We start from the raw sequence: 16,421 nt of genomic DNA, 5'->3' as shown, positions 1-16,421 counted from the left end.
TAGATAATGTATTGTAAGATGCACTATTTTTTAGACTCAAAATCTTTTTTTTGCCATATTCATACATCTCGATGTCGATATGACCAATTGGAGGTTTTTTCAACATTAAAACAACCTTTTCTGATGGATTTTTTAAGTGCATTTGTAATTCTACTTTTTAAGGTTGCAACCTTATATAAACTTTTTCTATTAAATAATTAGAAACAATGTGCATAATTAAATTCATTCTAGTCTTAAAAGAAATATAGCCGGACATGATTTTAGTAATCCACTCAAAACAAGGGTAAATTACCAACTATAATATGATTTGGATAAAAAACTAATAGGCCAAGTTGCCGGGCCTAGCCCGTCCTATTTAGATATAACCAAGTCCATCAAGACCTAATACTAAGGTGGAGACCTGTTAATATTATGGGCTTTGGATTCAGGCCTGGCCCAACCTTATAGGCCCCCCATGAAAGGCACAGATCTGCCTCATATTGGGATCGCCCCGCCTGCTTGCACCCTATTGTTACTCTGAAGCAAGGGAGAGACAACAATTTTACCATAGTAATATTTTTATTAATATTATAATATCAATTGTTTGGAAGTATATAATAAGAATGTTTATTTTTTTTTAGTAAAAGAAGGTCACAATCACTATTGACTTATGGAAAATTGTTTCATGCGGGTAAGACCGTATGACCGCATAAAGTCCAAAAAAGTGTAAAGATACCGTGGATTGCATAAAGTCCAAAAAATGTACAGCATCCATCTTAAGATGGATGCAAGTAGGCATTCCATCTAAAAACAATGAAAAGCGTAAAACATCCATAGTAAAGATGGATGCAAGTGGGTGTTCCATCCAAAAACAATGGAAACTAACGGTCCAAATATTGTTTTATTATAATTATTATTTTTAGTTTTAAAATTGTACTTATTTTTTCGTATTCATGGTCTCCATGTTAGAGATTATATGTCCTTAAAAATTAAGTTACAAAATCCATCTCAAAAATAGATTTATTAATAAGCCCGCATTTCTACATATGCTAGATTTAGAAATGCAGGTTTGGTCGCAGACCCGGTTTCTATGCTGTCAAGCCCGCGTATGTAAAAATGCAGGCCTATTTATATTTAAAATTGGGTGCTTAAGGTTGTACTCTTTTTTCTTTTTTTTCCGCCGTGATTACAAAATTGTATTACCCAATCCCCCTCTCGCGAGGGAATCACCAATCTCAATCTCGTATACTTCTCTGGAAACATGTCTAAAAAGAAATATCACTAAATTCCCCGAGTCCAAAATTTCCGGACCAACCGATTTTGAACTCTACTGCACTCGTTGGTCCTTATTACACGAATTGATGAACTTCATTGGTTAGGGATGTACCATTGATTAGTCTCAAAATGAAAAAAATGACTTCTCAAACTTTTTGAAACACTCCACATTGATTATGACCTCTTTATATTAAAGATAAATAATTTTATATTATATAATTATGCTTTTTATTATGGGGATCGTTTACAAATAGACCATTTATCTTGTGTACATAGAAGTCATAATCATTATTGTCCCTTAAACTTCAAAATGGGTGGTTGTAAAAGTGGCAGCCGAGGCTCTAAACAATCAAATTAAAGCCCACCTCAAAAATTTCACTAGAAGAGGTTGTTTTGATGCCCAAGTATCCTCAAATTGATCATCTTGACAGCAAGATGTATGGACATGAGAAAAAAATAGATTTCAAGTTTTGGAAATACTATATCGTGTAACACATTTTTGGACCGTCAATTTTCAAGATTTTCAAGTTTTCATAAATCTACTTGATCTACACTATTTTTTAAGCTTTAAATTTTATAATTAAAGATGAAAATATATTTGAAGGCTATCACGAAGATTTCTAGCATTGAAACACCATTTTCTCGACACTATTTGAAGACGCGTTTTATTTTGATTGTTTAGAGCCTCAGCCCGTCATTAAATAGACACAAAGTTTTTTTTTAAAATTTCTCATCGATTTTGTGACTCATCATAAGCCATCCAATTTGACATCTAATGAGTGATAATGACAGTGACCTTCATGTATAAAAGATAAGGGAAAACATAGAATGAGACCATTTACTTTTTATATAAGGTGGTCAAAATAATCTTGACTACTGGATGTAAAGTTGGATGGCTACAATTATTTCATTGACCAAGTTCAAACTTCAAAAGAAATTTTCTCGAACTATGTGACAAATCCAGGCTATCAAATTTCACATCAAACGGTTATAATGACCGCCTTGTATATATGTGAATGGTCTCATTGTATACAATACCAAAAGATAAAAGGAAAAGTTTATGTAAGGTTGCAACCTTAAAGTGTAGAATTACATATGCACCTCAAAAATCTATCGAAAAGTTTGTTTTAATGTTGAAAACCCCTCTAATTGATCATCTTGACATTGAGATATATGAATATGAAAAAAAAAAAGTTTTTGAATACCAAAAATAGTGCATCTAGCAACACATTATCTAGACCGTCCATTTTCAAGATTTTCATATGTTTACATACCCATTTGATTTTAATCATTTTTGTAGTTTAAAATTTTCTGATTAGATATAAAAATAGATTTTAAGTTAATCCTAATAATTTTTTACAATAAAATTACATATTGTGATAAATTTTGGAGGCACGCCTTAATTGGATTGTTTGAGGTTGCAACCTTACAACAACATTGTACATGGGTGTTGAGCCACTCTTGTATTCTAGAAAAGGGTAGAGGTCTGCATAGCATTGATGAAGATGACCATTCCCCATATATTATTTCCTTAAAACTTACAAGTTAGAACTAAACATTGTAGCATTCATTCCTTTTGGTGGTCTAGAACATTGATGAAGAAGTTATTTCTCCCTCCTTCCTCTCTCTCTCTCTCTCTCTCTCTAGATTTTGGGGTACTACATTATTAACTTTCATTATTTTCATCAATTTATGAATATTGAGATGTTCTTTCCCTGTATGAACTTATGTTGACAGTTAAATTTACATCACACAAAAGAAATCATAGAATTATCATGGATTAAGTATATAATCATATATGGCCTACAATAAAGAGTTGACTAAATCGATGAAAACTTGGCCACTAAAATCTCGAATTGACGAAAAACCCTAATTCGCTAAAAAAACTCAAATTATTACAACCTAACTAATTATAATATTATATAACAACAATAATTTATAATTATTTTATTGTATAAATAATAACAAATCCAAAATATTTTATAATATCATCTATTTAAAATGTATTATTGACAACTGTAAGAAAAATAGTACACTACATGATTTATAATACAAAAATTTAAAAATAAAATAAAAGATTTGGTTATCAATGTAGAAATTATTAGAATGCATGTCAATTTTCTTTAATTTTTTAGGTCTATAGAATAAATTAGTAGAAGAGATTGTTAGTAGAAAGAGAGAGATTTCAAATGGCCTCATTGTATGAATCCTATGTTTAAATTAATATTACTAAATTTATGTTAAAGGCCATCATGTTATAAAAATAAAAAATATAATTAGACCATTTATTCCTAGGTTGTATTAAGAAATACCTTTTATTTTTTTGACAAGAAATACTTATTGTGTTATCTTTTATTTTATTTTACAAGAAAAATATGATACTTGTTGATTATCTTTTTTTTTTTTTTTGACAAAAGAAGAAGATGTTGTACTACATTTTTTTTGCTTGTTGTATTACTTTTTATTTTTTTTACAAGAAAAAAAAAATGATGCTGCCAAAGTATATTTTATTTTTTTATGCCTTTTGTTTTATTTTTTTGCAAGAAATACTTGTTATATTACCTTGCATTTTTTTACAAGAAAAATAAAAAAATTGTTGTATTATCTTTTTTATCTTTATCTTGAGAAGCCTTTTATTTTTTATTTTTTCTATTTTTTTACAACAGTATTTTTTGCCTTTGTTTTTTTTTTCGAACTCTAAACGTCCACCGAAAAATCGAAGTTGTCAAACAACATCGCCACGTCGCCTAATGTAATTTTATTAGCCTCTATAATAATATATATTCAATCGTCTTGCTTTAATGATTTTTTGTGGGAATTATCCCACATCGAAGAATGAGCGTCGATTTGTTCTCTATAAATTCCTATGTAATAGATATTAAACTGCACGTGTAGAAAAGCGAAGGGGCAGACATGTGAAGTGAGTTACCACGTGTGGAGGATTTTTAGGTGCCACGTGTAACCCAAAAATTACGAGAATGCTCAGGTGTTTTCAGTGAGACTCGCGATTCACAATTGGGAATCGCCCGATTCTCTCTGGACACAGGCGATTCCCGGATTTTTCGTGGAACTAGCTCGGTAGCAGACGATTCCTGAGTCGAACTGGGAGAGTCTAGCTCGACCCGGCGAGTTTTCAAACCCTGGGTGGATCCAATCCGAATCCAACCTAGCTATTAAAACATTATATATATATATATATATATATATATATATATATATATATATATATATATATATATATATATATATATATATAGATATATAAAATTAAATAGTATTTAAAATAATTTTTTGGATCCAATTGGGTCCAGATCTAGATCTGAATCTCATGTATACTTATTGGATTCTGATCCGAATATTCTGAATCCGACCAGATCCAGATCCCCTGTATAGAATATGAATCTAGATCTCAGTGGATCCAGACCAGATCCAACCGATCATCAGCCCTAATCTATGGTGTATTATATAGAGATTTGTCGATAATATTTATAAATGATAAAAATTGTCAATAGCATTTATACATGATCAAAATCTATTAAGTATTAGCTAAAAAAACTCTTTGAAAGCTCCCCCGTTTTCCAAAATATCTACTTTGTGTGGTCACTCTAAAAATATGAACAAACTGAACATCCTAGAATATTCCTGTTCTTGTTTGGTTGATAACAATAACTTTAAAAACATTACAATTTTTTTAACAATAATTAAAAAATTTCATTACTATATTTTTCAATGTACAATGGGAGATGTACAACTGCAAAAGAATCAACAAAACATATTAACCTCTGACAAATCCTCCATTTACCTGTTCAAGCTCACAAAGAAAAGTGTAGAATCCGAGGGAGCATAGTATACGCGTTCTTCTGTAAAGCAACAAACAAGAACTGCATGTCATCCTGTTGCTATACTTCAAGCCTCTCACTCCCAGACCCCACACAATGTTCTCCCCCTCGAAACCTTGAAAGATAGATCCTCGCTTTACTAGTTGATCAGCCTCGCCATTCTTTTCTTCGTAAACATGAAATAATCTTTCTTACCTGGCTCTGCTTCTGAATTTCATCCATAATCTTTTGCTATGGAACTTTTGGTGGCTCCTTGTGTTAGCCCTAATACAGTGGATCTTTGTAATTTTCAGAAGTAAATAGAGCTATATCAACAAGATGGGTTTTGAACTCAATCAGAAATATCAACAAACATATGGCATGCTATTCTTATCAAAATACCCACAACAAGTTTTAAAGAATCTTCAACCAAAAATCAATTGCAGTTATTGATAAACTCTTCTAAACAATCCAAAAGAAATTTCCTGCAAGCATACACCTATTAAAAATCATTCCAACGATATAAAAAAATACCCAATAACTATTTTTTTTGCTCTTATAATACTTCCCAGCCTTCTTGTAGTATTTCTAGATGCATAAGATAAAAGAAGAAAGTTGAAACAAACTCACCAATACCTATTAATTTGCGGTACAATTTGATAGCCTTTTAGAGAGAGAAAGTGGCTGAAAATGAGTTTTCCAACGAGATATAACCCAAGATGAAACACAACTTTCCTGTAAACCGTTGTTAGTAATAATATATATACAGAGAGAGAGAGCGCTCCTTCGAGATGTAACATGATGCTTGGGTTGATCTTGTGATTCTGGAGGGCTCTCACAGAGATGAGAGGTACGTCCTTGTACCTAGCTCACCAGGACGCATAAGAGAAAGAAAGAAATTTTAGGGAGAGAAGGAGAGCTCGTGCATGATGTCCAGTCTCTCAAAACCCTTTCCATGAATATAGCTACAAAAGGGAAAATAGAGAGAGACACATGTAGAGAAAGAAATGAAAAGTGTTGCCTCTCAGTGGCCACTTGTCCCTCTCTTCACATGAATATTTCTTATTCTCTACACAAAGCACTAATTTATTTTGAAATACTTTTTGAGTGGGAAAAAAAGAAATAAATAATCAAAATTTGAACGTTTATTTTGTAAATATTTAAAAACGCAAGGTTCTCTAACACCTTGCACCACATTATAACATTGGCTGAATCTCTTTTTTTGACGACCTTGTCATCATTTAGCATAAGTCTACGAACTCTATTTGGCATAATAAGTCTACAAACTGGTGTCATTCTCTACATCAAGTATGCAACCAAATAGAGCTATATATTATCACAAAGAACTAGACACTCTCTCGGGTAAAACCCTATCTAGGAGCATTTTAAGACCCGAAGTTTTTCGGATATAACTTCTGCGGCTAATCCAAAAATAAACAAAAAAAAAAATAAGCGCGCTAGATGGTCATTAAAAAAATGTATTTAGATTGAATATAGATCATACAATTTATAGTCAGCCATATCTAAGCTTCTAGGAGTTCCAATTTCATTGTATTCATGGAAACACTTCGGTTATTCTAATGTGGATAGTATGATCCTCTGGGAGTACTATACAAATGCAAAAAGTTATTATGAGGGAAAGTATGGCATCCACATAAGAATACGGTTTCTACTACAAGAACAATCTTTTTTAGACTTATGGAGGAGTATATAGGAAGACTATTTACCTTGATACAAGGAGAGTGCGATCACTCTTGATCATTAGATGTGAAAACATTAAGCCGGAGGTGCCATTGGCTCATAATTTCAATTTTTTTTTCAAACTTTCCAACTTGATTTTACATAACGAGGTTGCCGATGATTTAGCTGAGAAGTGGGTGAATATGGATTCTTTAGTTATTTCATATGTTTTAATTTGAACTATACCTTGTTTTTCTTTTCCATTATCAATAAAAGTTAAGTACTCTTGTCAAACAAAAAAGAAATTTTATTTAACGGCTAATACAGCCTTAGAATACAATATCTTTAACAATCTTATGACATACCATCTTTTTAATCATCATCGTCGTCCAAGGTTGATCCTAATTATTAGGGGTTGACTACCATACAATCTTTTTAAAGGATTGTCTACAAAGAGACAATTTATCTTTATTGCAAGGAAGTCACAACTACTTTCACTCATTAGGTGTCAAATTGAATGACTTGGGATGAGTCGCAATTTTTTTTTGGAACTTTGTACTTATTCAATAACACTCTCACAACCACTCATATTGAAATTTTAAAACAAAAAATGATAATGATCTCTTGTACAAAAAGTAAATGATCTTTTTATAATCCATATTTTTAACAATCTTACCATATATTATCACTATTGTTATATTGGATCTCCATTTTGGAGAATTTGCATAAAATGTCTTTATGTCATTAAGCAACTAAATCTTGGACCCATGTTAAGATACAATCCTCTTTTACGTCAAAAGAGATCCTCATTTTGATACTGATAAATTACAACTCATTTACCTTTTGAGGTGGTTTAGCTTTTCAATGATGTTTTCTCATTTTACCTTTTGAAGTGGTTTATCCTTTCAATGATATTTTTTCAAAAAATACAAATACATATTATTTTTTATTATAAAATTTGTGATTTTGATCTTCGATCAATATCCATAAGGGATTGTATACAATGAGATGTTTTTCCTTTGATACAAGGTGGTCACAATTGTTTACAACAATTTGATATGAAATTTGATAACTTGGATGTGTCACAAAGTTCGAAAAAATTTGATATAAAATTTGATAACTTGGATGTGTCACAAAGTTCGAAAAAATTTATTTTGAAGTTTGAACTTGATCATTGAAATAAATGCATCCACCCAATTTCACATTTAATGATAAAAAATTAATGTGACCACCGTGTATCAAAAAATAAATAGTCTCATTCTATACTTTCCTCATCCATAATAGATTTTGGAAAGGTGAACTCACAGTAGCATATTATCCCGAACGGGCACCGAAATCATTTCACTCCATTTTATTCTATATTTTAAAAATCAAACAAGTGATACAAATCGGTTACCTACTTGTTTCAAGCCAACTCAAAGCTGCTTGAGTGGGCTCGTCGATTCTTGCATTTAAAAATAAAAAAGTACTAGTGAAAAACTATTGGGGGAACCAATGACCCTCACTCAAGAGCCGATTATTTAAAAAATGTTACACCGGCATGGAGTCGTCGGGTTTGATTCGAGAATCGATCAATCTTTTTCAGTTCTATATATATATAAAAAAATTGGTTGAATCTAAAAAAAAAAAAACAAACAATTGCACATAGTAAAACGGTGATCCCGAGATTCACGGATCACTGTTTTTGGGATATTCACTATTATCTCCAGTGTAAAACGGTGATCCCGACGGCTATTTCTAAAACACGTGCCACGTGGGAAGCTCAACCACTTAGACACACTATTGAAACAAGTTTATGTGCCGTAAACCGACTCTCAAGAAACCTACGGCTCAGATGCAATAAAACAGATCGGACGGTAGTTATATACCCGATCTCTTACGATAAATACCACAAGTCTCTAGCTTGCAAAACCCCCTCATTTTCGTGAAGGCTCGCATGAGCACCGGTTTCTTAGAGGAAACAACGGCTGAATCGCAACTAGGGTTTCTTAGCTACTGATTCATCGAAAATGGTACTATGTTTTTTTTTTTTCTCATAGTAAGGGTTTTTCATATTCTCTCTTTTTTTTTGGTGCCTTTAATGGATTAGAGTTTCTCTGTGAAGATTAGGGTTTTCTGGGTTTCCCTTTGCTATCATTATGTTATTGCATTGTAATCTGGTAAACTGTAACTTGAGTTTCAATGTACACTGAATCTGTTGATTCTCCTTGCTTGTTTAGCTGAAAATTAGGGTTTTGTTGTTGGGATCTTACTTAGCTGAAATTAGCGTTTGATTGTAGGGATCTTGGTAGAGGAGGTGTGATGAGGTTTGAAGATAGGGATATTATATGATATAGAAGTTTTAGGGATTTATGGTTTATGGGATTGTTCTTTAGCTATGCCATTTCTTCTGTTACATCTGCTATATATTGATGTATTTTTACATTACATCTGCTATTGTTGTTTGATGTTCTCATCCATATTAGAACTTCAGAATCAAGGTTTTTTTGGGTTTTATTTCCATTCTTGGAATTTCCTGTTAATGTGCTGCTTAAACCTTACATTTCCCCGATGAATGCCGTCTCCCACTTTTTTGAGCCTGTAATCTGTTACAGTTATGCCTTGTGAATGAAATTAGAATTTTTTCTTGTTGGATACCACACAATTAGGTTTTGTTTAGGATTTATGTATTGTAAATGTTGTGCTTGCAAATGAATATTGGGACTCTCCCAATGACTTCCCTTTTGTTTAATTTAGTGTTTTCCGAATTCATTGCATCTATTTGAAAAGTAATTTCTTTGACTAGGGATTACTGGTTAATAATCTCTATGCGATTTTGCATCTGTTTGTCTGTGGAAGTTGCAAGGGACGTATGAAATTAAGGTTTTTCTATTCCTTAATAATGAATTATGTTCAAAGCTTGGGTCTTTGAGCTAGAGATCTCAGATTTACCCTGTTTGTTTGTCTGCGTTGTATGCCCTTTTATGGAGCTCTTCTTGATATCTTAAATTAGTGTTCTCTAGTTCTAGGATCACATTTTTTTTTTGGCACGTATAATGAGATTGGGGATTTGAAGTAAGGATTTTTCGTGATTTTTCATATGCTTATTTCCTTCTATATTCTCATAATGTTAAAATAGGATTTTTGAGCTAGGGATTTTCCTTGAAATATGATTTTGAGCAAGGGATGCCAAAAATTAAGGTTTTTTAATTCTGGCGTCTTAGTGATTCAGGTTCATGTAAAGAACTTAAGGAATTTAAGGCTTCCGGTTTTTTAATCGGTTTTGATATTAATGTATTGTTTATCATATGTGCATATCTGCTTAATTTGCAGTTCATAGAATTTTACCTGATGCTTCTAGTGTTTTTTTTGGTTTTAGGATTGCAGTGTTTCGTCATATATTCAAACGTAGGGTTTCTAGCAAAGGTTTTTCATTGTATTTCTTGCGTATTGCTCAGCTTTATCCTTGGTCTTTTGATTGAATATTTGATAGTTTTTTCCCCCATGGCATTGGCATGTTTGATCGTAAATTAAGGCCTTTTCCCCCTTTCTTTGCATTTTTTTTGTTGATTATTCCATGGTTTTCTGGTCTTAGGTGCTCTCAAATGATATCGACTTGCTCCACCCTCCTGCGGAATTGGAGAAAAGGAAGCACAAACTCAAGCGCCTTGTGCAATCTCCCAATTCCTTTTTCATGGTCTCTCTCTCTCTCTCATGCTTTGTGATCTACTTTGTTTAGAGTTCTGTTTAATAGTTTAGGGTGAACTGATTATAAGTATTTTTGTTGACTGTAGGATGTTAAATGCCAAGGTTGCTTTAACATGTAAGTATTTGTTATCAGACATTAATTTCTGGCTTCTTTATAGAAGCTGCTCTCTCTCTCTCTCTCTCTCTCTCTCTCTCGATATCTCTATCTATCTCTCTCAGTTACTGAATAATACTCTCTACATTTATCATCTTCAACATGATTTTTTCTAATTTTGTTGTCACTGGATGCATTGAATGATACATGTATACATGTAAATAACATTGGCTTATTGATGATCATCCTCATGGAACATTGCAGAACAACTGTGTTCAGCCACTCTCAAACCGTTGTTGTATGCGGGAATTGCCAAACTGTATTGTGCCAGCCAACCGGGGGAAAAGCCAGACTCACAGAAGGCTGCTCTTTTAGAAAGAAGGGTGATTGAGAAGGTTGCACACTCTTTTCTTCCTTTTTCTCTCGTCTTTTTTTCTCCAGTAGAGTGCATATAGGTTGCAGTTCTAATGATTACATGGAGGTGAGGGATTTTGGGTTGGTTACTTTTTGTTAAGCTGTAAGATGACCCTAATCTCTTTTGGTGTGCGTGAATTTCAGTCTTCTGTCGTCTTTTATTTTCTCTTTACTGGTCGTCCTTTCACTGTGAGGACTGTGATTTTGGATAATTGAAGTTGAGTTGTGAACTTAAGCTCTGTAATGGATGATATTTCCTAGTGACTTTTTGGATCAATTTTCAAAGAGTTTAGAGAGATCCCCAATAACATGGACAAGGAAATGAATCTCAGAGAGAAAGAGGAAGTTAAAAGGTTCTCCCAAGGCTCGAGAGGTGGGTTCTTTAAGCAATCTTTTTGTTAAAAAGATTTTGTATTTCATGTGGTGGTGTCCATAAGGAACAAATGATGAAGGTTTTTCATTTTTTAAAATGCAGGTTGCATAATGCATTATGCAGCTTGGAGCTCATTGCTTCAGGCTATATGCTGTATGAGTGGCATATCGCCAGCATATGCGGTTGCATCATCGAAATTTTCTTAGATTAAAATTTTCTTTTGCTGATATATTTTACTTGGGGCGCCCATGTCCATCATTTTCAACAAGAAGAACCTGGCATGGAAATATGCGGACCTCAAAATGTTGAAGGTTTGAAATTACGATATTTGTACTGGAAAATTTTCAGTGGGGCTGGTTTAATTTCTAATCGACGAGATTGAAAGAGATTGTCTTTAAAGTCAGGCAAATGAAAAAATTAATATGAGAAATTGGAAGAGAGATAAGGGCATAAATATGTAGTAAAAAAAGGTAAAAGGATAGAAAATGAGAAGGAATTAATAGAACAAATTCAAGTATTTCATGATTTGTATGATTGAGAGTTGAGTTAAAAAAAGAAGGGAAGTTGATTATGTTTTTAATAATAGAAAATCATGAAGTTAGGAGAAATGGATATATTTTTAATGGAATGGAATGGATTGTTTTTTTTTGCATGTTAAATGTGTCAAGGATTCAGATCATATGGGGTGTCGACCTTATGCTCTTGAAGTAAGGCATCTTAAGTACCAATTTGGAAAAAGTTATTCTGATGCTAAAAATTTTTGAACTCGTCTAGATGAATAGAAATTAAAAGCCAATTCAAGTTAATGGAAATGTTGCGCAATTAAAAAACAATTCAAGTTCAAGGAAATGTTGCGTCCAGACCGTATATTTTGAAAAATACTAATCATTTATAGATATGATTTATTTCATATGTAGTATTTTTTAACTTTTAAGTTCCGTAATTAGGATAATAGTTTTCTAAACCCTCGTATGGTTTTTTGCTATCAAGATTGCATCTACGACATGGTTTGGAGTTGCACCCCGCTTATTAGACATCACTCATTAAAGATTATAAGTTAGGACAATAAGTTTCATTATTCTTTATCAGGGATTCGGGAACTCTTTTGAAGTCTCGAACAATTGTTTTATTATAGGTATTTAATAATTAAAAGGGCAAGCTTTCTATGCTACACTTGCATCCTCTTATACAATCATCCATTTTGAATAGACGGTTGAGATGGCCATAATCACAATGTCATGTTTTATATTATTTTATTTTTAATTTTTTATATAAATTATTTGGACACCATATTTTAGGCGACCACTCTCTTAAATTCACACTTGTAAAAAAATATTAAAAAATTGTCAATAAAATAAAATGATCGAAATACTCTTGAAAGGTTTCAAAGAGTATTTTGATCATTATATTTTATCAAAAAAAAATTTAATATTTTTTTAGGTGTTCTCCATTATGAGGATGACATATACCAAATTTTATATTCATATAGTTTGTAGAAAAAAGTTAAAAATAAAATACTATTGAGAATCTAGATCCAATGGTCACTCCCTTGATCTAGATGGTTGGATGGGAGGAAGTACATATTTCTTGCATTTCTATGCAGTAGGGAAAGTATATAAATCTTTTTAATTAAATTGACTGTATATGAGAGGTGATGTGTACGTGTTGAGAATGCATTCAACCACATCGGGTATATGCATCCCACATTTTAGAATAACAGTGGTTGAAACCACTAGGCTTCGAAAAGAAACGATGAGTTTGTTCTGGTTGTACTTGGGGTTGGAGAGAATGCTTTTCTAACTTTGGAAATAATCAATCAAGATATGGATTTGCCAATCCAAATGGGGAATTGCTGATCTTGATTAGTTCTTGTAGGTTGGTTATTTGGGTCTTGGACTCACGGAAGTAATTTTAATATCAATATGTTCACCGATTTTAAACCTTACCCTGGATCTAGATTGGAACTCTAAGTTGGCAATTCATAATCTAGTATAGCACTTGTTAGGAGTTGCAAATTGGTTCAAATGGAAGGCTTCAAAGTGTAAGGAGTATGTCAAAAGAGATGCAATTGAAAGTAGTGAGAAAATATACGAGGACTTACGATCTTATTAAGCGTATAGAACAGAATGGCGGATTAAAAATTATATAGCCGACCTTAAATAATTAGAAAAAAAGCCCTAATAGCGATGGTGATATCATTGAGACACCAACCGTCTCCAAGGGGACTACCAGTTCTAATCTATTCGTTTGGTTTAAATAGATTGTAGTTAGAGCGATCGTGAAGGAGTACAATTTTCCATTTCTGCTTCATTTACGATGTTTTCGATGCTTCCCATTTATATTGGTACTGCATTTTCCGTTGTAATTAGTGATTCATATTGTAAAAGTTGTTGCCTTTGTGGCCGCTATAAATTTGTATATGCTCATCAGCAAAATAATAATCAAAACCAGAAATAATCCACTTTAAATACCAAATATATCAATTTTAATATTTCTTAAATTCAACTTTAAATTAGTAAATCTCGACATGCATTTGTTAAAAGAAAAAAATTTATATAAGGTTGACGTCTTAAATCGTAGAATGAAGATGCACCTAAAAAATCTATCAGAGAACCATTTTTTTATTTGGAAAAATCATCTAATTGGTCATTTCGATGTCAAGATGATATCAAGATGTATTGATATGGGGAAAAAAATATTTGAAGCCAAAAAAGTATATTTTGCAACACATTATCTGGAATATATATTTTTAAGATTTTATGTGTCAATTAATCTGTTTGATTTGAACTATTTTTGGAGTTTAAAATTTTATAATTAGGGATCGAAATAGGTTTTCAGGCCATTTGAAAAACTTTCAATTCTAAATGTGCCTACCTTGATTGTTTGAGGTCACAACCTCATGCAAACCTCACCCATGTTAGTAAAAATGAGTTTTTATTTCCTAAAGTTCGCAATACTCCATTTAAGGAGCTTTTACATTTAAGGAACTTTTAGGTAGGTGTGGTTGTAAGAGAAATTTGTATTTTTGGAAAAAATAAATTATTATATTCTTGCTATAAAAACTTTAGAAAAGAAACTTTTTGAACTTTAACAAAATGGGATGGTATGCTATGACATCACTTATTCCGATTATTTTTAGCCATTAGATGTGAAATCCAATAAATTAGAGTACATCATAGCTTTAGAGAAAATTTGTTTTGAACCGCTTAATCAATGAAATGTCTTCAACCACCCGATTTCACATCTACCAATCAATAATGATTAGTGATCTTATCATATAAAAAGTAAATGGTCTTGTATACATTTTTTACTACTATTAATTATGGGATCAATTTCTATAAATCTCATTTCCACTCTCCTCAATACATTTTGCCCTTATATATGAGTTTACTTCTTCACTTATGTGATATGCGTTTGCTATTCGCATTTTACGTTTAAAATTTCTTTTTTATACTTGCAATCCGTTTTTATTGATCCTTTTCAAATAAATCCAAAGGAAAAAAACGTAGGTATGCGGTCTGGGGTAGTGAGCGCGGTAAAGTAAGTTCCATTCCTACTCCAGTTGGGGGACCTTTTTACCCATTGATATTACCCCTATATACACACACAAAAAAAAATAGGGTTATGCAAGGGTGCTCACGCAATGGAAAAATAGGGTTATGTAAAGGTACATACACTATCAAGTAATTTATTATCGTATTCAATAAAATTTGGACATTTATATACCTTGCATGGAGTTTTATTGGTAAGTATTTTTTATCATTAGTTTATGAGTATGACTTCACCCACGTAGAACGTTTCATGTGGGTGATGTCACATCTTATGTGGATAACGTTATATCCCTTCTAATGAAAAAAAAATAAAATGTACAAAATAAGGGTGTAGAATTATCCAAATTGTGTTGAGTACAATGCTAAATTACTTTATATAGAGCCGAAGCTCTAAACAATCAAATTGAAGCCCACCTCAAAAATTTCACTAAAAGAGGTTGTTTTAATGCCCAAATATCCTAAAATTGATCATCTTGACATCAAGATGCATAGGCATGAAAAAAAATGGATTTCAAGTTTTGCAAATAATGTATCTTGTAACACATTTTTGGACGGTCAGTTTTCAAGATTTTCAAGTTTTCGTAGTTCTGCTGGATCTACACTGTTTTTGAAGCTTTAAATTTTATAATTAAAGATGAAAATATATTTTAAGGCTATCTCAAATATTTCCAGTATTGAAACTGCATTTCTCGACACTATTGGAAGGTGAGCTTTACTTTGATTGTTTAGTGCCTCGGCTCTACACAAACTACACTATATATATATATAGGGACAAGATGATATTAGCCCACTAGTTCATATGAACATATGAGCCCAACATCACAGATGGAATATAGGCCGATTTGACGATCACAGATGTCCGATAGCATTTGAATTTTAGTTTTTTTTTTTACAAATCCAAATCACTTGATATTTTACAAAATTATTGATATTTCAGTTCATGGGTGACTATAATATACTCCCGCAGAAGCACACACGATCTACTTCCTCGGGTAGGAAATCTATTTGGGTAGATATTTTCAATCTAAAATTTTGGGAGCTGAGCATATTGTCTTTGGCAAAACTCAATTTAGGAGTAATTTAAGGATCCCATGGTACTAACCTCAAGAAAGAAAAGCCTCGAATCATAATCTCTATATGTTAAAAAAAAAAATGTCTTAAAGATTGAAATGAGGCCGTCCAGTTTTATGAGGGTGAGATCAGTGGTATAAAACTTAAAATTCAAATTTCATCTTTTAAAAATAATATCGAATGATTATATAATAGGAGAATGAAATCTTTGGGCTTCGATTATTATGATTTTCCTACTTTTTCTCTTTACCCTTATCGTATGTGTTGGATACTTAGAGTTGGTCCTTCTTTTATGGGTGTGGTTTGTATGAGGTGTGAATCTTAAAAAATTCAAGTAACCTCTAAAGCTCACTATTTTGGTAGCTGAAATTTTGATGAGGACCTAAAAATCTACTTCAGATCTGATTATGAATTTAATACTCAAAAAGTGATAAGATTGAGCAAATATATAAATAAATGAAAATATTGATAATGGATGG

General features: G+C 32.2%; 1 protein-coding gene across 1 annotated transcript; it reads left to right on the top strand.

Moving 5' to 3' along the window:
- The first annotated feature begins 8,621 nt into the window (after positions 1-8,621).
- On the top strand, positions 8,622-11,224 carry LOC105420662 (small ribosomal subunit protein eS27y). The gene is made up of 4 exons (XM_011625165.3): positions 8,622-8,764; positions 10,327-10,428; positions 10,526-10,554; positions 10,798-11,224. The coding sequence occupies exons 1-4, from the start codon at positions 8,762-8,764 to the stop codon at positions 10,922-10,924; spliced, it is 261 nt and encodes an 86-aa protein (XP_011623467.1). The 5' UTR covers positions 8,622-8,761; the 3' UTR covers positions 10,925-11,224.
- Positions 11,225-16,421: the final 5,197 nt, after the last annotated feature.

Source organism: Amborella trichopoda, chromosome 6 (assembly GCF_054954075.1).
Source record: "Amborella trichopoda isolate Santa Cruz 75 chromosome 6, AtrichopodaSantaCruz75HAP2 v2.0, whole genome shotgun sequence".
Lineage (NCBI taxonomy): Eukaryota > Viridiplantae > Streptophyta > Magnoliopsida > Amborellales > Amborellaceae > Amborella > Amborella trichopoda.
This window is presented reverse-complemented; position numbering and strand designations above follow the sequence as displayed.

Coding starts and splice junctions, on each gene's coding strand:
- LOC105420662 (XM_011625165.3), top strand. Junction 10,429..10,525: donor CTCCCAATTCCTTTTTCATG/GTCTCTCTCTCT, acceptor TGTTGACTGTAG/GATGTTAAATGCCAAGGTTG. Junction 10,555..10,797: donor TGCCAAGGTTGCTTTAACAT/GTAAGTATTTGT, acceptor GGAACATTGCAG/AACAACTGTGTTCAGCCACT.